The sequence below is a fragment of the Furipterus horrens genome, unplaced genomic scaffold (genome assembly GCF_987537825.1).
Source record: "Furipterus horrens unplaced genomic scaffold, mFurHor1.1.pri manual_scaffold_3, whole genome shotgun sequence".
Classification (NCBI taxonomy): Eukaryota; Metazoa; Chordata; class Mammalia; order Chiroptera; family Furipteridae; genus Furipterus; species Furipterus horrens.
Window position 1 is genome coordinate 31,315,292 of NW_028327173.1, and position 16,618 is coordinate 31,331,909.

The 16,618-nt window shown below is 39.3% G+C and overlaps 1 protein-coding gene across 1 annotated transcript in view; it reads right to left on the reverse strand.

Annotated features, from left to right (window-relative positions):
- The window catches only part of PIK3R3 (phosphoinositide-3-kinase regulatory subunit 3), a 70,490-nt gene extending 59,211 nt beyond the window's left edge, over positions 1–11,279 (reverse strand). Inside the window, exon 1 of the mRNA XM_090269375.1 lies at positions 10,775–11,279. Within this exon, the coding sequence (XP_090125501.1) occupies positions 10,775–10,880 (106 nt within the window). The 5' untranslated portion in view covers positions 10,881–11,279. The remainder of the gene's footprint in view (positions 1–10,774) is intronic.
- Between the last annotated feature and the right edge of the window lie 5,339 nt (positions 11,280–16,618).

Here is a 16,618-nt window from a genome sequence, read left to right on the forward strand (position 1 = left end):
AGGGCCATTCCATGTTTTTTTTTAAAAAATGATTAGAAGATGAAGCAAAAATACAATCTCAGGTTACAAATATAAAGCACACATGAAAGCCAAACTATGGATCAGTAGTTAATATTGGCTAATACTATGTCTCTGTTGCTGTAACAAAATTATAATAAATTTATGGTGGGAATCTCCACGAGTCCACCTGAATTCTGTGTACAGAGTCTCCCCCCACCCCCCCGCCCATATTATTTTTAACCTTGGGCTTTCATAACATCTTTCATCTCTACTGAAATAGCTTCCTAATCAGTTTCCCTTCTTTAATCTTGCTCGCCTCCATCTATTTTTCACTTTGCAATCAAAAAATCTTTTCCCTACTTGAAAGCAGTCAGTGGATTCCCAAAGTGCCCAGAAGATAAAATCTAACCTCTAAATGTAGCATTCAGGGCCTTCCATTATTTGTCCCTCACCTACCTCTCCAGACTCATGTACTGCCACTTCCCACCACATACATTATGTTTCAACAAAACTGACTTATAGTTCCCAAAATACAGCAACATACTTTAATACCTCTGAAGTATTACCCAGCCTGTTATCTGTCCACTACCCCACCAGTAAACCAATAATTCCTTCTCTATTTATATATTTTCCTATCACTATACTTAAAATATTCATTCAACCAATATTTATTGAGCACTTCTATGTGCCAGAGACAATGCCAGATACTAGAGATTCAGCAGTTAATTATGGACTCAGACCTTATCTGATGAAATTTATAATCTAATAAGAACTAAAGACACTAAACAACCTATAATAAGTGTGGTTAAAGACTATAAAGGCACTAACATTATATAATGGAAATGTATATTAAATGATAGCCAGAAGAAAGGGAGTTATAAAAACAAGTACATCAAGCATTTGTTTACATGTGTGTATTTCTTCATTACATCTGATATCTTTAGGGGATCGTGCCATTTTTACATCACTAGCCAAGACAGTAAATAGTAATTTATAGTAATGTGCATTGACCATATTGCAAAAATCACTGCCCTATTACCTCCTTGGCTAATCACTTGGCCAGAAGAAAGCAGTGATCTTATTATCCAGGCCTGGGTCATGTGACCACCATTAAAGCAAGAGTTAGATCAACTCTACCCAAACCATAGACTACAAATGGGGAGGAGAGGTTCCAAAAGAAAAATCAGGAAGCTGTTATCTAAGTAAGAGAAGGGAAGCTGGATAGGCAATAAAACAGCAGTCATCTCTTTAGTAGACATTGTAACAATCTCAAAACTGTCTTGTTCATTACCCACACTGATAAGAAGTTTATATGGGATTGACCCCTTCCCCAACTCCAGGAGTACCTCCTGATTTGACACAGCAGTGGTTCTCAAAGTGTGGTTTGCAGATGAGCCAAATCAGTAATATCTGGAAACTTATTCTTAGAACCCAATCCCAAATCTACTGAATCAGAAACTCTGGGGATTGGGCCTAGCAATCTGTGTTTTAACAAATCCTCCAGGTGGTTCTGATGAACACTGAAATTTCAGAGCCACTAGATTAGACAGAGAAAGCTATAATTAATAACAGTTTAAGGAGCCTTGGCCAGTGTGGCTCAGTTGGTTGGAGTGTCATCCCATACAGAAGGGTTGTGGGTCAGGGCACATGCCTGGGATGCAGATTCGAACCCAGTCAGGGTGTGTATGATCCCCAGTACAGATGCATATGGGAGGCAACCAATCGATGTTTCTCTTTCTCCCATCTTCTCTCCCTTCATCTCTCGAACAGCTTTGAAAAAATGTCCTTGGGTGAGAATAAATATAATAACAGTTCAAGGAATTCAGCTTTTAAGACAGTGATCCTTTGGAACACAATGGCAGTCTACTGTCAAGCTCAGAATTTTTATATTTGTGAAAAGCATCTTTTTCCTCCCCCAGAAATGAGGAAACATGTAGTCACAGGAGCCAAAAGTAGTCATCTTGTATTACCAAGGAATCAGCCTGAGAAAAATTTTGATAGAGGGGATAGCCAAGAGTATTGCAGAAAAACAGGTGCAGAAAAACAGGGCCAAAGGCTGATATTATTAATCGATTCATGCTAGGGACCCTCATTCCCTTTGGACTTTTGAATTACATGAACTTACAAATTCTCTTCATTTAAACCAATCTGAGTTGGACTGTTTGTTATTGTAACTGAAAGTATCTTGATAGCCACTTCATCAATTTAAACATCCATCCCTAAATACCACAGGGGATACTAAGAAATACTGTTTAGTCAACTGTCTAGCCCCTCTCTAAATTAGGGTTGGCATATTTAGTAGATAAAAATTCAGAACACCCAGTTAAACTTGAGTATTAGATAAACAAATAATTTTTAGTATAATATGTCCCAAATACTGCATGTGACATATTACATGTACTTTACCTGGCAAGTCTACTCTAAATATCCATGGTTGATCTCTAGAAATCAAAGGAGAGGCCAAGGTCAGTCTCAGTCATATAGATGTGAGAGCTGCCTTTCTAGTTCATGACTACTAGGAGAAAGACTAAACTCAAAGTCCCAAACCAATGTCCAGCAACAAGTCTGAACCACCTGATTGTCCTTCTAAAACTAAGCAGATTTCTTTCTAAAAGCCAAAACATGTTATACCCTCTATGGCAGCTAAGTGTGATAAAATAAAAAAATGTTATTGTATGAATATTCACTGCTTCTTTTCTTTAATCTCTTGGTTCCTGGCCCTCAGCATAGAAATCAGAGTAATTAAACAGGCAAAGAAGAGAGTTTAAGGGAAACAGGTTCTCCTGTAAGAGAAACTAGTAAATTTGAGAAGGGAAGGGAAGAAAGAAAAGCAATGAGGCAATGAGACTGTACAGGCTGTTATTAAAGACTCTGTGAGAGAAGGAAGTTTGAATTTAACCATGCAAAGACACTAATCAAAAATGGAAAAAAAAAAATGGAGAAATCAGCTTTGGCTGGTGTGGCTCAGTGTATTGAGCGTCGGCCTATAAACCAAAGGGTCACCAGTTCAATTCTCAGTCAGGGCACATGCCTGGGTTGCTTCTAGATTTCCAACGTACTACTGGCAAAGTCAAACTCAGTTATATTGTACATTTTAATTTAAAAAAATACATGATCTATGGGTTACTTTAAAGTAGTGACTTAATTTTTAAGTCTAGTCATTCAAATCATAAATCATTCCACAGGTCCCCAGCTTGCTATTTAATTTGCTAAATTCTAGAATTTGTAATTTATAGTTTAGCAAAATTCTCTCACCCTCACTCACTTGATAGACTAATAAACTCTATTCCAACACCTATATGACTCAAATAAGGAAACTGTCAACCAAAGAAGTTAGTTTCCTCACCTTCTAGTAAGCAACTCAAAAGAAAAACAGGAAAAGGCCTGTCTTATATGTAACTCTTAATATAGTGGATGACCCTGTGAATTCCAATTCAGAAAATAAAAATTGGTTTCCTGCAACTATATTTTGGTTTTGAAAAAGAAAAAAGTAACTTCGCAATTCTTTTTATTTGCAAACACAAATAGAACCCCTCTCTAATACAATGCCTCAGGGAACTCAATACCTTTCCAGATTCAGGTACAGACATGGTTAGTTAAGGGTAATTACTAGTGATTGGTTCAGGAATGAGAGTATGACCCAATTCTATCTAAAAAGATATGAAAAAAGTCTGCAAAAGAGTTTCAGAGAATCTTTCCTCTCTCCAAAAACAGAGGCATGGGAAGAGACTTCTTCTTTTCAAAATTGTTGTATATGAAAATGGTATGTGAAATCACTAACAACCATTTTGCTACGATCCTGAGGATGAAGCCAATTGCAGGGAGAGCAGAACTGAAAAATGGAACTGCTCAGAAGCCTATTGTATGAGAAGACAAAATTTCTTATTTCTTAAGCCATTTTGAATTAGGTTCTGCTGCTTGCAGCTGAAAACCTATGAACTAAATACTTTTTTATGGAACATATCCCAGAACTAATCTCAGAAAAAAAAGTTTGTGGTTAATTCTACAAATGCATTATTAGAAGTTCAATGTGAATTATACCATACTGAGTGACTCTTACAGAGTTAGAAAGTTAAAATGAGTAATACCTATAAAAGAGCAGATTCTAAAGCGATATTTTTCTAGAACAAACAATTCATTTCAATAAGGCCTTCTCCAAAACAATTTATACACAAATTTTAAATTTTGATTCATGATTGAATTTTTCTTTTTTTGAAATAAAACCTATAACAATAAGTATTTAAGATTATATTAAACCACATGCTCTGGATTTTATTGCCCTATTCCCTTAGACAAGGGTAGACAATTAATCTGGCCCACAAACAGAACATCACACAGGAAGTCCAAGGCTGGATCATGTTGGATGGTATACCTCCTGGTACAAACTTTGGCTTTCTATTGGTTCACATTCCCAGGGCACACAGTAACTTTTATTGTATATTAACATGAGACATACAAAATGGTATGATCTGGCAGGTTGGATCTAGCCCACTGCTTCTTTGCCTCTTTTATAAAAAATAAGATAACTCTCTTACTCTATATGACCTTACAGATAGTACAAGGTGCAACAGATATACACATGTAGGCAAACAATTTGAAAATTGATCTTATAAGACTTGCTGGCTGGCCTTATCTTGTTATCCCAAGTCAAATCATACACATTCTAAATTTAATTACTGTAATAACATACTGGGTAACTTAAATCTACATTTGGCCCAGTGCTGTGTAAAACTAGCCTAACAAATTTCCAAAACCTTACTACTTACTTCTTATTCTTTAAAATTTTTTAAATGACTTTACTCAAAAATCATAAAACTTTGCTAAAATTTTGGGGTTTTTTTTTTTTTTTTCATTATTTCCTTTGTTAGAACAAATTATCTTTATAAGTTTAAAATTCCCATGTTGACAGTAAATAATATCAACATTTTAAAATTTAAGTCACAAAATGAAGCTGGTTGGGTCCACAGGCCTAAGATTTGCAAAATAGTTGGGCACTGGATGGTTAGGGAAAAAAAAGAAACGAAAGAAATACGATAGTTTGACCTCAAGAAGCCTTCTTGAAAGTAGGGGAGATAAATTATATTCAAAAAATCATTTAATGCCATAGTGTAAAACTTGATTTTATAGCAAAATAATATACCATAGACCTAGATAATTAAGAGGTTCAGTGCTAAAATGTTTGGAGGGAGAAGAGAAGGAAGGGGGGCTTGCAAAAGATACTGATTTAAAGATTGGGGTGAGGTGAGCATGATCTAACATAAGCAGCAGCATAAGCAAAAGGTTGGATTGGAGATGGGAATAAGCAAGGTATATTCAGGGGATAGTAAGGAATTGGGCTATAAGAGAAATGAGAAGAAAGGCTATGTAATTAAGTTGGAAATGTAGTTGATGCCCTATTACCAAAAGTCATGTATGCCAAGTTTAAGAATATGATTTCTTAAAAGATGTTTAAAAAAATGGAGAGGTGTTGATTTCTAAGTAGAGCAGTAAGACAATGAAAAGAACATTTCGCAGAACTAATTTGACTCAAGAATTCAGGATAAACTTATGGGGGAGGGGAAATAGAAATCAGAAACAGAGCAACCAGCTAGGAGGTACTAGTTAAGAACCTGGGGATTAGCAGTCAGAAAGACCTACTCTGCTACTTGCTAGCTGTGAAGCATTGAATAAGTTACTAAACACATCTAAGCTCAGTTTGCTGTCTGTAAATTGGGATAATAATAATGCCTGTTTTATAAGGTTGTTGTGTGGTTAAAAGAAATAGTACCTATAAAAGCATTTAACATAGGCCCTGGCTGGGTTGCTCAGTTGGTTGGAGTGTTGTCCTGCACATCAAGAGGTTGTGGGCTAGATTCCAGGTCAGGACACATACCTAGCCTGCGGGTTTGATCCCCGGTGGTGGAGCGTATGGGAGGCAACCGATGGATGTCTCTCTCTGTCTCTCTCTAAAATCAATAAACATATCCTCAAGTGAGGATTAAAAAAATACTAAAAGCATTTAACATAGTGCTTGATCTATAAGAACTATTCAACAAATGTTAGATAACTGTTACCATCATTACAAATCATTTCAAAAGTGACGTGCTGCAGAACTAAACAAAAGCAACAGAAACTAAAAAGGATGACCTGGAGTGACATTTCCATAGATTCATGAGATGTTATAACTAGAAAAGACCCAAGAGATCTCTTCTAAAAGTAAAATGGTCCCAGTTTAAATGTGAGCGATGAAGAAAAGAATGGGGCAAGATAGCTCAAAAGCTTTGACTGCAAAAGTATCCAAAGAGACAGATGTGGAATAATTATGTTATCAATATGCTTTAAGATATAAGCTACAACGAACTGAGTACAAAGCATGTGTCAAACACCATGCTGGAGAGAGTACATCTAATCCCTAGAACAACTCTGAAGGCTTGGTATTAGCACAATTTTACGAAAGAGAAAACAGGTGCTCAGAGAGGTTAAGTACTAGTCATATAACCTTGGGCAGGGTAAGAAGCAAAGCCAGGTTTGAAATTCGTGTGACCTGTTTCCAAAGCCTCTGTTTTTTCTGTTACACTCAGTCTGTATCAATAAAAATTGTATTGTCTCACATAGACCTATATGTAATTATTTTTCTACCTACCTTGTTAAATATGGTGACCATAAACATGTCCAATGTTTTATTCATTATAAGAAGAATATAAAGGTATTCAGCTTAAGAACAATGATGAGAATAAATTTTAAAAGCATTGTACAATAGAAAATCACCATACCTCTAATGATAGCTGGATAAAATACGAACTATAATATATCAAATAAAAGCAACGACTAATCTTTCTCAATAACATGTAAAAATTGCATGACATTTTTATATCATTTGATTACATTAACATTTGTCCCATATTAAATATCATTATAAACTGACACCTAGCTTATAAAAGAAATATCTTACACACATAAGAGAAGCATTTATATAAGATGAACCCATCAAACGTTCAGAACTATAAAAACTAACTGAATCACAGAAGTAGAATGCCCAACCTGTTAACAACAAGGACCACACGGTGGCAGGTGACCTATTTCTTCAGTATTTCTCTGCAGATATTTTCCCCAACCACATGACCAATGTGGCAGTTCTCCACCAGAATTCTACTTAATCTAAATGTTACCAGGATGAAAATACCAAGTACACCAGTCTAAGTTTCCTGAAACAACCTTATCATCTGACTTCAAAAAAATCAGAAGATACTTTACTAGTTGACTGTCAAACTGCATAGTCAGGTAACTTCTGGACCAGTAGTTCTCAAAACTGTAGTCCAGAGACCCCAATAAGTCCCCAAGACCCCTTCAGAGGGTCCAAGATGTCAAAAGCACTTACACAGTATTACTAAGACATTATTTGCCTTCTGCACTCTCATTCTCTCACAACTTATACAGTGGAGCTTTCCAGAGGCTATGAACTGTGATATCTTAACAGACTGAATGCAGGAGCTGACATGGAAATTTCTGTTTTCTATTAAGCCAGACATTAAAATAATTTGCAAAAACATAAAACAATGCCACTCTAATCACTTCTTTTGTTTTTTTGGAAATATATTTTTTTCATTTAAAAAGTTAGGTTAACATGTAATGCTTTATATTTAAATGAATTAAATATTTTTAAATTCCTAATTTTTTATATTAATCCAATAAATATCGATAAATATAACTCACTTAAATAGAAGGTCTTTGTGATCTTCGATTATTTTAAGAGTATAAAGAGGTACTGAGACAAAAAAAAAATTGAGGACCACTTTCTAGACCCTCCTATATTATTTTTGCCAAACAATTAAAGCATTTAATTTTCTAATTACTACTGCAGAGATGTTGCTGTCCTAAAGATAACTTCAGAAATTTGTCTTGATAAGAACAAAAAACAGTCTACAGGTAACCTTAAAAAGAACTATATCCACTAATTTAAAAAATAAAACACTGATTACATCTTCCCAAAATAAATACAGTAACAATGTCAAAACTAAAGAGCGAACTAATAGACCACATCTATAAGCTTTGGACATGAGAAGGGCTAGAAGAGAGAGGAATTTAGGCTAACAGAAGGAATGATAGATACATCCCGGTAAAGAAGGCATCTAATCTGGGCCCTAAATATATATATATGATTTCAACAAGTAACCACTGAAAATGAAAGGCATCCCAGAAAGAGGAAAAAGCATACATTCTAGGAACTGCAAGTAGCTTCCATAGAACTTGTGATGGACTCCAGCAGGAGAATGGACTGGAAAATTAGGTTGGAAGCAAAAATAGAGGGACTTATATGAAAGGATAAGCAATCTGGGGCTTTCTTCAGTAAGCAAAGGGAAGCCATTGGTAGGTTTTTAAAGTCATTGTTAAATTTACCATTGGAACGTAAATTATCAGATGACACTTTAATAACACTTGGATTGAACAGAGAAGAAACAGGACAACAATTAGTGCACTATCATATTAATCCAGGTAGAAAATAATAAGAGCTTGCTCTGGGTTAGGATCTAGAAAAAAAAGATACAGGTCATGCTGCAACCCCTTCACTAATAATTTACTTAATTTAAACGTTTCAAAAACTTAATTTATTACACAAAACAAGGTTGACATTCACATTACTTCCCTTAAAAACCTTTCACTTCATAGGCAATACTTCAGCATACTTAAGTGTGCTTCCTCTAAAAAAAAACTGTTAGGCACAACTAACAGTACTGTACATTAAGAGTACAAAATGGATAATAAAGAAAAATGCAATATGCATATTTTCATTATTCTACATAGACTCTCAGTATGCAAAATTTCATTCAAGGATGAACATTTTAAACTCCAAAGTTTATTAATACGGAATACACAAAGTTTGGATCAGAATTTTCTATACAACCCTATAAGATCCACATCACTACATAATTATAATAGTCAACTTTTCTTAAAATCATTTTTGGACAACTCAACTCAACTTGGCCAATATTCTTCTACTAGGCTCATATTTTTCAAAGATTAGTGCCTTCATTTTCTCCCCTCCTCCCCCCTCAACTCTCCGCCCAACAAATTCCCTTTGTATGTCTGCAAGGCAAGACAGACTATGATTTTAAGGCAGTTTGAATATACAATTTTTATAATAACAGAAATTTAGAATTATCAATCTTACTTTTTACGGGACAGGAAATTATGATGTACGAATTTCCATTTACATGAATGACAAATGCACCTAATAGAAATGATGCTTTACCATTAGGGGGGAACAAAAGGGGAAATACACACAATAGATGGGTGGCAAATCTTACAAACTTCACAAAACACTGAAAAGCTGCATCTGGCTTGCAGTCACAATTACAAAAGCAAATAATGAAGGCTCCAAAATGAAAGGAAAAGGAAAGAATTCCAAGTGATCATAAGAGTGAAAAAGGTTGATTCGACATTAGTATGTTTTTAATATAGCATCATTTAGTACTCTATGACTAATTGAAAAAAACAAAGGATAATTCACTGTTCACAAGGACCCAGAAAATAATTTCTGCACACATTCATCAGGCAGTTATACTTCTTTACACTTGCATGGTCTCAAACCCTTTCAAACGTTTCCAAAAATACATAGACTTATAATAATTGAAGTTCCCCAATGATACACAATTAATTCTGTTAAGATTAGCTATAACATATTTTTAAAAGACATAACAAATTCATGCTCAACAAAAATAAGGAGTCACAAAGACCCTCTACTTAGTCAAAATCATTACATAAAGCACTGTCCATAACTGCAAACAGGGCTTGAAAATCTGACAGCTAATAATTATAAAATGGCATAGACTTTAAAGAAAAAAATTACCCAACTTTCCCATTTTCCCTTCCTTTTCCTTTCCTACCAGATACACAAAATGTCTGTAAGGGTCTCAAACAAAGCTCTAAAGTAGAAATAGAATATATGTATACTTTACATTACATATACTCAAACCTATCACATATATGTACACATCACATATTCACACAAGAAAGGTTTTTCCTTTTTTTAATGTAAGAATTTAAGTTACATTAAACCCTATCTCATAAATTAAATCACCACAAATTAAAGAGTAATAGAATATTTCACGTAGGTCTCTCTGAGCGACTACATTTGGAAGAAAAAAAAAAAGAAAAGAAAACCTCAGAGTAAGGCTACGACTGAATAAAAACGCCCAATCCCTGAAAATCACTAACCGGCATTTGGTTTCTGTAAGAGAAAAGGGTCGGGGGTGGGGGGGTCTAAAAATGAAGAATCACACTGGCAAGCCAGTTTCAGAAGTTAACGAAGGTAAAACAACGATCCAAATGAGACAAATGCAGGAAATGACAAGCTTTAAAGAATTCCCTCAAAGGGAAAGACTGACTTCAAGACTGGATATAAAGCATCCTTTGCAAGTAGAAGAATCTTTAATTGGAAGAGAAAAGGGGCGGGGGGGGGACGACAAAACCTGAACAACACGCAAAGGCAAAAAAGTAATTAAAGAGAGAGAGAGAGAGAGAGAGGAAAAGAAGAAAGAAAAGAAAGAACCACGGTTTCTCCTCCCACCCCCATTCTGACTCCCACCCCCACCCTCGCAGGACAATAGGATCAGGGTCCTAAATGCAAACTTTAAACGTGCAAACCAGCAGCAGCTTTACTGCAGCTCTAACTGCAAATCTGCCCCCACACCCCAAAGCTAGCACAACCAGGAATAACTCTGCCCTGAAAACATCAACAAGGTCTTGTTAAACACAAATCAGACACATCACAAAATTCTTTTTTTCTCCCAAATACCTGGAGGATCCATTTCAATATAAAATATCAGTTCTGTCGAATAGGGCATCATCACCTCCCTCCAGTCTGCGTCATCGCGGTCCATACTCCACACCGTATTGTACATCGCGCTGTCACGGGCAGGTTGTCAAGAAATATATAGAAAGCATATATTTTTTATCTGATATTTAAAAATATATATTTGTAAAAGTCCCACACAGAAATGTACTTCAGGGTTTCCAACGGCCGGTACGAGTCCAAGGGAACTACCAGGACGAGGAGGAGGTCCTCTACCTCTCTCCTCTACAGCACCCAACAAAATGCCCCCGAACTTTCAATCAACGGGCTTTGCTCCTCCGGGAGGTACAAAGACGCTCCGAGGGCTGAGGGCAAAAGTGTTAAAAGCGGCTTCCCAAAAATCCCTTCCACACAGTCGCTCTTCAAAGAGAAGAGCTCCCACCGCCTCCAAATCTTTCCGCGGAAGCCACTTTCGTGTTCTTCAGCAAATAAAGATGAAAAAAAAAAAAAAAAAAAAAAGGAACGCGCTGGGAACAAGGTGGGGAAGTGACAAAGGAAGGCATAAAAAGAGGGGTGGGTAGTGGGTTCAAGCTTCGGGGTCCCACTGGTCTGCAGAGAGGTATCCCCTCAGGGACCAGGACTCGGGCTCCGTTTGGTCGGGCTCGGAACCCCAGCTGCTACAGCTTGGGAATGGGGCCCGTTGGAGAGTCCAGTTAGCTTTGCTCGGCGGGGCGCTCCCACCGTGCTGCACAGAGGCCCACCGGTGCCGGTTCCCCTCACGCTCTACTCTGATTCCAGCTACTAGTTTCATTTTAACGGCGCAGAGGGAGACACCCACCTCCGCCTCCAAGCTCCCCCGCTGAGGCACCACCCAACTGCGTCGGGAAGGGGGGACAGCAAGCATCACCACTGCCCCTTCCACTCTATCACGCCTTGACGAACTGGGGATTCTGTCAGGTGCCTGAATAAGTGCTCAAAACACTGTCCTCTATCTCAGCGTTCAACCCGTCCCACCGCTCTCTAGGCCTCAGCCCCTTCATTATCATCCTCTCTCCACCAAGGCTCGATCAGAATGGTACGGTCCGAGTGCTGGCCTCAAGCCAAGAATCGGAGCCTGGAGCACGCGAGCTGGGCGGGGAGGGTGAGAAGGGAGGAGCGATGAGGAAGAGAGCATAAAGTGGGTAGTGATTGGCTGATCCCGGTTGCCCGAGCCCGGAGCCTGCGTCTTTTGTCTGCCTAGCTCCCGCGAAGGAGCGGGAGACGACTGCGCGCCCCAAGCGGGCCAATCAGGATTCAGCCGGCGCCGGCCGGTGAGGCGGCGATTGGTCGGAGCTCAGTTACTAAGCGGGACAAAGGCAGAAGCGGGGGTCGGGGTGGAGGGAAGAACAGGGAAAAAAAAAAGAAAGAAAGAAAGAAAGCGCAAACGGCGGTTACTGACAGGCTGGGCTAGCGCTCAGGGGTTCAGGCTGCCCGGAGACAGGCGGGGCTCCCGCTGAGGCTCAGTCCATCCGGACGAGTGAGGAGAGGGGGAGGACCGGCTGGCGCGAGACACCTCTGCCCAGAGACTGGGCGGAGGGAGGGGGGTAGGAGCGGACGGAGAGGAGCGCTTGCTGTCATTTGATGGCACGCGTGCCCTTCTGGTCCTTAGGAGGTCCCGCGGCAGAGCCCCTCCACACAGTCCTCATCACTGTGCTGGGACAGCCCTCCCCACCCCAACATGCGAAGTTGTCAAATAAAGCAAAGGTCCCCATACCCACTTGCCGAATCTTTACCGCTCAGAGAGGATGTGCCCATAGCCCCTTGCAACCTCCCCCCGCAGCTACCTGAGCGCAGTCCCGACTTCGACCCCTGACAATTAGGCATTTCTTAAGGGAGCATTTCTCAGTTCCTCTGCGCTTGCCACTCAAGGACTTGTGAATCCAGAGATAACTCCCCACACTTGAAACAGTGGGACGCCACAGCAGGCCCCTCAGCTGGAGTGTTTAAGCCAGAAAAAAAATGGCTTGCAGTCACAGTGCGTGTGTGAGTCCTGAAATAAATCACAGGTGTTGGTATCCTTAACCAAAGGGCTCTATTCTGTTTCCCTAACAGACCGACCCTCTTCCATATATACAGAGTCCGCACCTCCAAGCTTAAAACTATGGTAGGCTTCAGTATGAAAATTCTCAACATTTTCATGCGTTTCAAAAACAGCTGATTAACTTGCGGGGAAACACAATGGTCAAAAGCAGATTTGTGTCTGTGTGAAGGTTGTGCCTGGAATTGCCATTCTGCAGACCCTACAATGCAACCTGGGGAGGCCAAAAACTCCATTTCCTCTTGACACGGGAGCAACAAAGCCCATTGTGTTTGGGTTGACAACCTGACTTAAACCCTGGCGAAACCTCCTACCCTGAGTGGCTCTGCTGTATTGATTCATGCCTGTGGAAGAGTTGCCACATTCCTCCTCTACCTCCTAAAGTGATTCTGCCTTCCTTAAAAGTGTTCTCAGTTGAGACGTTTCCTAGGAGCAGATGCTCAAAATGTGTATGGACTGGGTATATAGCCATGGATTAAAAAGAGCCACTAGAATGAATGGGCAGGTTTGAGCTAAGAAAACACATTCGGATTCTTCTGTACACTTGCTTTCTCCCACTTCTAAAATCCAAATGTGATTCAGAAGCCAGAGCAACTTTGGGACAGAGCATGTTGTTAATTTAAATATTCTGAACCATTCCTCTAGGTAGAATATACTGGAAAATCAACTCTAATCTGTGGCTGGCTTCCCAGCAGTCTCTTTACTTCACTATATCTGGGAGCCAGAAGTACTCACATTTGATAACTCAAAAGGCAGAACAATCAGTCAAGGACAAGTTGGTTTATTTTTGTTCATGGGTGTCCCTGTGCATTCCCAAACAAAAAGAAGGTGAAGAGAGGAAGTGTGGAAAAGATAATGGCTTTCAGATTTCCACAGCAGCTTTTGCCTGGACCACTTTTCATCATTTAGTGGTGGGGTTTCAATTTCTAACACCCAGAGCAATCACCAGGCCTTTCCCACAGCTAAGGCTTTGGAAGATGTAGTAAAGAAACAGTACAGTATGTAATCTTGTGCTCAAGACTGGCACATGGAATAAAACTGTGATTCAGCTTTGCCACCTAAAATTGTATTGACCCAACTGTCCAACAAATAAACCTTTGAAAAGGAAACCTCCAAAGAATAACAGTGATGCAAGAGGCAATGATGAATCAAGGGGAAGCACACTTCCTTCTAATGGTCTTGAACCAGTGCCCTGCCATGGTGGGAAGTGCCTGTCATATGATGCTGGCCTTACTTTCTTTCATTTGAGAAATAGAAATGAGTTTCTGACTCTTTGTCACCATACCGCCTCAGGCTCTTTGGCAAAGGTAGAGAATGTTAGCTCTGGTGTCCTGGATCATTTCCATCCTGGAGAATTATATTTGGCCTGGGTGTGGATTAAATTCAGCTCTAAGAGCTCAAACTCCTAGGTCACAACCTGCTACTTTGGAAGTTGTTTTCTTTTTCCCTTTTGCCTCCCTCCTTTCTTTTTTTAAATTTAAAGTAGACTTTAGCAGATCACAAAATCTGTCTGCCTTCATTTATGTATCTGTGAAATAGGAGATTGCCTTCAGATTTACGCAAACTTCTTTATTGTAAAACACTCTGAGAATGAAAAAATGCCACAAGTACTTCAACTTGATTATTTCTTTCTATAGGTCCAAATGAATAGGGTTGTCCTTCACTTTTCACCCTGGTATGGTCGTGCTATGAAACTGTTCAGATGTGATCCATTTCTCCTTCTTTATTTCAGAAATGGATGAAATATTTATTCTAAGCACTGAATATAGGGTATGATCTCAGAGCTCTCTGTGCCTGCAGAATCAGCCTGGAACTCAGCCAAAAGTTCTTTGTGATTAAAGGTGCCATCTGAGCACACAATATATATATTTAAAGCCTTGCAAAATGAAAACATACTTCTATTATTTTTTAAGGTCATTAGCTTTCACCCCAGGACTGACTTACCTTTTGGGTAAGGATCACTTGTCCTCAATCTCCCTCTTTTTTACTCTCTTACCTTTTTCCCTTGACCACTTATCCTTTGTTAAGCCAAGTCCATGCAACTAAATAAACTCAAATGAGATTCCAAGAAAACTCTACAAATTATCGGGTGTGGATTTCAGGACCTCCCCAGCCACATGTCTTGCAAGGTGGGGATATATCAAGTTTTGATGAAAATGTTTGCCTTTAGAATATAAAAAAAAAAAAAAAAAAAAAAAAACAATGCTGGTGGATCTTCTAGAAAGACATCTCACCTGGATATTGATTGTCATTTCTTCAGATAGCAGTGTCTAAAATCATGCTTTTTTTTTCCATTTTTCAAGAATGGTACACCTTTTACTTGGCATTACAATGTTTTAACCTCACCTCTCCATATTTCATAGAACCTGCAAAATCATGATAGGGTTCATCATATCAGCCCAAGGCACTGAAAAAGTGTGACATTAAATAATTGAGTAGTCTTCATAGAAGTGGCATTCCTTCAGATGCTGCTAAATTCCTGGGCTTAGGAACGCTGAGGGCTTCCTCAGTCCCATCAGCACATGATGTAGATCTCTGCCTCACTCTCTCCACTTTGGGTTCTCCTTTAGATTTAAGGGGTCACAAAAAAGCAGGTCTCTCTCTCTCTAGCCTAACGTGTCCCTGTCTTTTTAGTCTCTGCCCTTCCAGCAACACAGGGGTCACCTGGTTGGTATGTAATACCACTGCTGCAAACTTCCCCTCCATCGAGGCTATAGCTTTCAGCTTGGCTCTCACCAGGAGAGCAAATGAGCTCCAAAGGAAAGGAACAATAGTCCAAGTTGTTTCACAAGGGCAGGGCACAAACAGGGCAGGCAGCTGGTGAGCTCTGTTACCTCATTTAATCTCCATCACCCTGAGGAGGAGGGTTGTATTTTTATTCTCATTTTACAGATGAGGACATTGAGACCTAGAGCAGCAAGGAGACTTGTTCAAAGTCATGCAGCCAGTTAGTAGCAGAGCCAGGATTAGAGCCCCAGGTCCAGACAACAAGTTTATTGCCTTTCCCACTACACCACACAGTTTCCCTCTCCTCTTCATTCACTTAGCAAGTGTTTATTAATGCTTCCAAACACTGTCGGGATACAAAGAAGAATAAGAGTGCCTAACGTTGAGTCCAGAGCTCCCAGAGGAGACCAACAAAGGAATTAATAATCCCAGGCATGTGATAAGTGCTATAATAAAGAAACTGCTGTGTGAACCCCCCAAACAGTGATGACCTGCCCACATACAGGCGAGTAAAGACTTCATAGAGGAGATGAACATTTGAGTTGCCTTAAACTTGTATGCACCTGCTTTAAACATATGCTCTCTTCTCAGCTTCTCCAATCTATATGATTAGCTCCAAGCCTGAAAAAGCTTCATTGAAAGCTGAGCCAAAGATCAGGCCACCAAAGAGTTCCTCATCATCTTTAATCGGACTATAACAGCCTTCTCATCATCTCCCTGCCTTGCCTCTACTCCAGTCCATATTCTACACAAAGTGATGGCTCTAAATTAAAAAATCCAAACATGCAACTCCCTTGCACAAACCCCACAGTAAGTTCTCTTGCCTTTAGGATAAGTTTTTTTTTAAGTATATTTTATTGATTGTGTTGTTACAGTAGTCCCAATTTTTTTCCCTTTGTTTCCCTCTGCCCAGTAACCCCCTTCCCTCCAGCAATCCCACCCCACTTAGTTCATGTCCATGGCTTGTGCATATAAGTTCTTTGGCTTCACCCTTTCCTATATTATTCTTAGCTTCCCCCTGTCTATTTTGTACCAACCGATTA